The 6,420-nt window shown below is 64.6% G+C and overlaps 1 protein-coding gene and 1 pseudogene across 1 annotated transcript; both read right to left on the bottom strand.

The window, feature by feature from the left end:
- Nucleotides 1-380: 380 nt before the first annotated feature.
- Nucleotides 381-1,835, bottom strand: LPMP_010750 (hypothetical protein; the record flags this gene model as incomplete). Its single annotated transcript, XM_010698414.1, has 1 exon — nt 381-1,835. One exon carries the CDS (start codon nt 1,833-1,835, stop codon nt 381-383), a length of 1,455 nt encoding a protein of 484 aa, XP_010696716.1.
- Nucleotides 1,836-2,531: 696 nt separating this feature from the next.
- Nucleotides 2,532-5,255, bottom strand: LPMP_010740 (annotated as a pseudogene).
- Between the last annotated feature and the right edge of the window lie 1,165 nt (nt 5,256-6,420).

The raw sequence follows: 6,420 nt of genomic DNA, 5'->3' as shown, positions 1-6,420 counted from the left end.
GGCGCCGCGACGTACGGTAGGAGGAGAGTTGGACCCCGTCCACTGATAAAGACATGAATGCACGCACGCCTCTGCGTGGCAGTGCCTCTCAGAGCGCTTCTCGCTGTATGCGTGCGTGCGTGCGTGTGTGTGTGGGGGGAGGAGGGTGGACAGAAGTCGCCAAGGGCGATCGCGCTGAAGTAAAGGGTCGTTGCCTCCGCCTGTGTCTTGTCGTCACCATCTCTCGCTTGCGACGGCACGCGGATCTGCAAGCCAGCGGGTATCCGCGGCATCGAAAAGAGGGACGCGCGTGGCGCGATGGACAAATGCCGTTAGTCCCACCAACGATGACGGGTGTCACTGACCTTCAACCACTTCTTTTCCGTTCCTCCTCGCCACTCTTAGACGCCGTCGAGCCGCGCCGCGACTGGCTGTAGCCCGTGACCGTCAAGGAGCTGATGGATATAATGGCGACACTTAAGCTCCACCTCGCTGACGATGCACGCCTCTTCGTGCGAGCGCAGATCCGAGTGTACGTCGGAGATGTAGGGCCCCAGCATCGCCGCTGTTGGTGGTGCAGCTCCTATGCTTCCTGGGGACGGCGAGTCCGAGCTGATCGGCTGTGGTTTTACTGATAGTGCTGCCGTTCTCGCCACCTCTGCTGTCGTCGATGGGCCCGCGTTCGCCTCTTCGGCGATGCGCTGAACCACCACCGGCAGCTCCGCAGCGCTGCGAGCGCCAAAGCGGGGCACACCGAAGGCGCTCGTCGCCGTGGACGAGGACCCTGCAGCTCCGTCAGTGCGCAATTCACTGGAGAAGAAGATGACGTGCTGGAACGCGCTTGAGGCCGCATTGCTCGACACCGCAGGCGACAGAGGAGTCGACAAGGATGCAGCTGGCGGCAGTTGCGTCCGTACATGCGCACCGCTGAGCTTAGCATCGTCCTCCTCGCTCCGAAAGAGTCGGTTGCCGACTGACGCGCCTCCAGGCAGCGACTCCACCGGCAGTGCCGCTAATGATGGTGACAGTGCGCTGGAGGCGACGCTTCGCTGCAGCATGGCTGCCGCCGCTGTGCCTTCAGTAGGATCGGCCGGTGCGAGGGGTCGTTCCGCGTCTTTGTGCTCGTCTAACCGCTTCAGCCGCCCACCACGCTCGTCGGGCTCAGCCAGCGGTGCAGGGGCTGAGGCGTCTCTGGTGCTGGTGCCCCCCTGCGGCAGCGACACGGCGCTATGCGTCGTGACGACGTTGTAGTCCCCTAAGAAGCGTTGCAGCTGCGGGGCTGATGGCGTAGAGCGGCTCGAGGAGGGGTGCGGCAGCGCCATCAGCACCGCAGCTGCGAAGGCGTGAAAGACGTTGCCCCTGCCGATCAACTGCCACGCCAGCGGCGGCGGCGACGGGGTGGCGGCCGCGACAGTGCAGTGCACACGAGCGTAGGAGTGAAGGTGGTTGTGGCTTCCAATGTGCAATGTCACTACCGCCTTCGCCAATGGCGAGGCCGCGTGCCCGTGATCAGATGCGGCGGAGGGAGCAGGAGCGTCCCCTGCGCGCGGCTGATCGGTGGTGGTGGTAGCGGCGCCGTCGCAGACGAGTTCGGCGAAGTCTTCGAAGAGGCAGAACGGCCCGACATGTAGTCGGTAGCCGCGTGAGACACAGATCCGCGCGTGCGGCAGCACCACGCAGCCCTCGCCAAACCGCACGTCACCGTCCACGACGGCGGAGGGGCTTTGGTAGTAGTAAGTCGGTGCCCGGCGTCGGGAGCCGTGCCGTGCCGTGCCGGTCGAGGTCGTCGTCGTTTCCGCCGACATTCTGCAAGGCAAGACGGGCACAGCGCCAATGAGGGGCGCGTCCTCCCACATACACTACACGCCTGCGTGTGTGTGTGTGTGTGTGCAGAGGGTGGCAGGCAGATATGGGCGAGAGAGAGGGAGAGAGAGAGACTGACTGTGTTGGCGAAAGAGGCGGAGGCAAGGGCTTCCAACATCGCCATCGACTCGCAAGGTGTAGCCGCTCTCTATTTTTTTCAGTCCACTGCGTTGAGTCGGATTTAGCGCTGCTGCGACGGTTGCAGGGCTGGAGGATGAGGCGGCGCTACACGATGGATGGATGGGGTGGGGGGGGGGTGAGGTGAGGGGGGGGTGAGGGGGTGAATGCTATTCCTCAAAGAACCCTCGGGAGGAGAGGCGGAGGGGGGGGGGGTGCGCGCGACCGACACAGCGCGCGCACAGGACGTGTGATGAGGTCATCCATGGAGTCCTCGTCATTCACACCTGAGCACACATACGCACGTTTGGGCCTCTCGACTGAGACGGAGTTCGACACGTCCTCCCTTTCCGGTGCCGATGTGTGCGGAGTGCGGTGGGTCCTGCCCGCTCCTCCTCGTTCCATTCACCGCTTCCCCCGGATCTCGACAGGCGGCGATGAGGGAGACGGAAGGGCGCGGGCATGGGCGTGTGTGTGTGTGTGTGTGGAGAGAGAGAGAGAGCTTCTCTTGCCGTTGGGCACACACGTAGAGCAACTGCTACAGCCGCCCCTCTTTTCCATCTGAGCCACCACTAGCCCTCCTCTTTGGCCTTCTCCACGTCGCACGCGATCGCGATCGCGTCCGCGGCGATGTCGCTGTACTTGATAATCCACTTGTCGGAGAGAAGTTCCGCAGCTGTGGCCCGCCGCGCCGGGTCCCACTGGAGACAGCGGCTGAGAAACACCTCGAAGTCCGCCGCTTCCTTAGCGGAGTCGAGCTTATCACGCAGAATAACTCGCACGTCTTCCCAGCCTGGTGTCTTGATTGGGTAGTTGCTCGTGTCCTGTGGGTCGCGCTGCGCCTGGGCCGATGCACCGCACCTCGCTGTTGCTGTTGCTGCTGCTGCTGCTGCTGCTGCTGCGTTGCTGCTGCCGCTGCTTGCAGAGGGCGTGGCCATGCACAGGGTGGACGGCGTAGCGCTGGGAGACAATGCATCGGCGCCGGCGCCTGGGCCGTGGTAGGCGAGACAGTCGTGCAACCCTGTCAAACCAGCAAAGGGTGAGGGGGGGGGGGAGTTGGTGAGCGGCGCTGTTGTCACGTCGTTCATGCGTTGAGGCAACGTTCGCGGCGGCAGAAGCTGCGGCGAACGCTGCCGACCAGCTCCAGAACCTGCAGCTCCGCCCGCCCCGTACTCCAGCTCTAGCTGGCGGTATGGGTCAGCCAAATGTATGCCGGCCTCCTCGGCCTCGCCGCGCTCCCAGAAGTGGAAGTCGCCGCGGCTGTCGAAGAAGTTGTCGACGAAGAGCCCCATCGGCTGCTGACGCAAGAGGCTCACTGGCGGTGGTCCGAGCAGCCGCATGATTGCCTTGAGGTGAAACACGTCCAGGTCCTGTTCCGCGTCCTCGAGATAGATGGACTGCCCGTCCCGCTTGTCCTGGCGCTGCGGCGTACCCTTATCGCCGACGTTGCTGTCACTGGTGTGGTCCCGCTCCGTTCCTTGTCGCTGCTGCTGCTGCTGCTGCTGCTGTTGTTGTTGTTGCCGAAACGATGCCGTCGCAAAGCACTCGCGGTCCGCGATGCAGTCGAACAGGAAGCGCCCACTCACCAGCTCGTACGCGATGCAGCCCATCGACCAGACATCGCAGGAGGGGAGACAAAAATTCCCAAGCAGCACCTCCGGCGCGCGGTACTCGCGACTCTGGATGACGGCGCCGCGGTGGTAGTTCTGTTGGCGAATGATCTCGCATTCGAGGCGTCGTAGCACTGTCGCAGCTGCTGATGGCGTAGCGCCGTTGTCGCTGTTGCGAGCTGCGACGGCAACCCTCTCTAAGCGGGTCGACTCGGTTATTGAATGCTGCGGTGTGGCCCAGCTGCCATCCAAGCGCCAAGTGGAAAGTCCTGATCGCACCGCTGCCAGCGATGTGCTTTGGCCACTGCCTGAATCAGCCGCACGGCTCGCCAGCGCCGTTCGCAGTATGGCTGGCGGCGGTGGCGGCAGCAGCAGCAGCTCGTCTCCCACCCCCGAGTCCGTCGTGATGGTGGTGGTCTGATGATGTACTGGCGTTGCGGTTGCGGTTGCTGCTGCTGCTGCGGCGGCGTGGCGAGCGGCTCTGCCTGCCCCCACATCCGGCACGCTGGCAAAATCTGTCACCTTGACTTCGTCGCATTCGTTGGCCGCCAGGCCCGCTGCACAGCCGCCGCCATCGGCGTTGCTGCTTTGCGGTTCCTGTAGCTCCAGCGCATGGGGCTCTGCCTTGTCGATCAAGTCCTTCATTATGCCGATATCCAGCATCGGTGGTGAGACAGTGGTGGCTGTGCTGACACACTCGCCCCACCCGAGTCTCGACGGCACCACTTTCCGCGGCTCCGCGACAGCGGCGGCCTCCGTCGTGTCGCGGAGCCGCGGATGACCCGAAAGTCGCGCCTGCTGCTGCGTGTGCAACCAGTGAAGCTGCTGCAGAGGGTCTTGGCGCACAAGCTCGTCGTCCGTCATGCCGCCACCATTGCCGGTGTGGGCAGCATAGTCGGCTAGCGCGCGCACCCCGAGCCGCAAGCACGGCGGAACGACAAGCGACAGCCCAAAGTCCGACACGCGGACCTCGCGCGCGCTGCTGCGTAGTGTATCGTGGCCAGCGGCGGCGGCAGTGCTGAGTACAGTGACAGACGAGGCAGAGCGCTCACTTGACGAACCCACACTGGTGGGGTTGGCGGCGTGGACGCTGTGCGTGTTTACTTCCGTCCTCTCCGCCATCGTGGATGGCGCCGTGCTCTGGTGCAGCAGGCTCTCCCACTCCCTTCGGCGTGAGAAATCCATCATGGGCTCACGGCGGTGCGTGCAGTTGCTCCTCCAGAGACAGCTGCGCTGGCTTGGGTGCAGCTGCGCGGAGTTGAAAGTGCGCATTTCCTCCGTGACGTCGCCCTCGAGGTCAGCGAAGAGAAGGCTCTCCGGCTTCAGATTCGTATGAATAATATGGCAGGCCGCCAGCACTGCCAGCCCCCTGAAGGCTCGATTGCATGATGGAGCGTGCGACGGCGGAAGGGAGGCCGTCAAGGTGCGCCTCGTTGATCGCTCGGTCGACACCGGCCCCGAGTACGTCCATGACGAGGCAGTGATGAATCCCGAAGGCGCCCTCAACGGCGAAGGCGTGGTGGAGCGTCGTGAGGCGACTGCTGAGGTCCCTAGCGGTAGTGCACGCCGCGGCGCTCCTGGCGAATGCGACGTTGTCCGAGGGGGCAACGCCTGCCACCTCAGTGCTGGGGCAGCTGCGCGGTGTGGAGGAGGTCGGGAGGCGGGGCACAGCAGGGGAGACCAGGTTTACGCGAGTGCGGCCCGCGGCACCGTCACGAGGCCATGACGTGCCGCACTTTTCTCTGTCGCTGCTCTCTTGGAGATGCCCCCCGTGCCCGTCGCCCGCAGGCGCTACCGCGGTCAGCGAGGGCGGCAGCGAAGCGGAATACGACGCACTTGGGGGAGCGCAACGCTGCTGCTGCTGCTGCTGCTGCTGCACGCTTTCCTTCACGAACGTGGAGAGCTGCAGCTCGTACAGGGCGGACTCCGCGCACACCGTGTCACAGCGAAACACCTTGATGGCGACGAACATTGGCCGCTCCGACGTCCTGAACAGGCGCCTCACCTCTCCTTCGCCCAGCTCGCGGATGAGCTGGCGACGCGCCAAGGAGCACTGCTCGAGGTCGGCGGCGAGCCACACGCGGCTGCTGCGACCAACGCCAAGCACCTTGAGGAGGGTGTAGCGCTGGTGCAGCGTGTCACCTGGCACGCAGGCGAGGTGGCCACCGTCGCCACAGCTTGTCTTTCGATCTTTCTCGCTTACCTCGTCGGTGAACCCACTCGCTGCGTTGCGCCGCCGCAGAGGGGATTGCAGCTCATCTTCACTGCCGTCGCTACAGTCCCACTCGTCCCTCAGGCACGGGTGATGTCGCGAGTCACCAGGACGCGCCGTCTGGTCGCACTTGCCGCCCGCGCAGCTCGCCTCTGGGTGGTGGGGACCGCTTGAGCCGGCGTCGTCGTCATCGGAGTTGGCCAAGGCGCGGCGTAAACGCCGCGCGGCCTCGCTGCGAGGGTGCGGGTGCTGCTGACGTTGGCTGATCATCTCCTGCTCTGCTTTGACCTCCTCAAAGTGTGGGATGGCCGGCACCATCGGTGGCACTGAGGCTGCGGAGGAGAGCGGCAGTGGTGGGGTTAGGAGTGGTGCCATGGCTGTCCGTGTTGCCGCCAGCGCCGCAGTCGCGGCGGTTTCAACGACAGGCGAAGGGGGTGTTCTCTCCACATCTACTGGTGATGGGACCTCTTGCAGCCTGTCATTCCTAAGGCACGGTGCGCTCCCTGCAAATAAGCCGTTGCGCTCACCGCGGCCGCGTCGGCTGCGCTGGTCAAGACTACTCGCGCCACTGTCGGCTGCGCTACATGAGCCTTCCCTCCCAACGCTGCCGCCGCCTCTTGCAGGCGGGGGCCAGAAATG

Source organism: Leishmania panamensis, assembly GCF_000755165.1.
Source record: "Leishmania panamensis strain MHOM/PA/94/PSC-1 chromosome 1 sequence".
NCBI classification, from domain to species: Eukaryota; Euglenozoa; class Kinetoplastea; order Trypanosomatida; family Trypanosomatidae; genus Leishmania; species Leishmania panamensis.
Note: the sequence above shows the minus strand (reverse complement) of the source record. Positions and strands in the feature narration are given on the sequence as shown.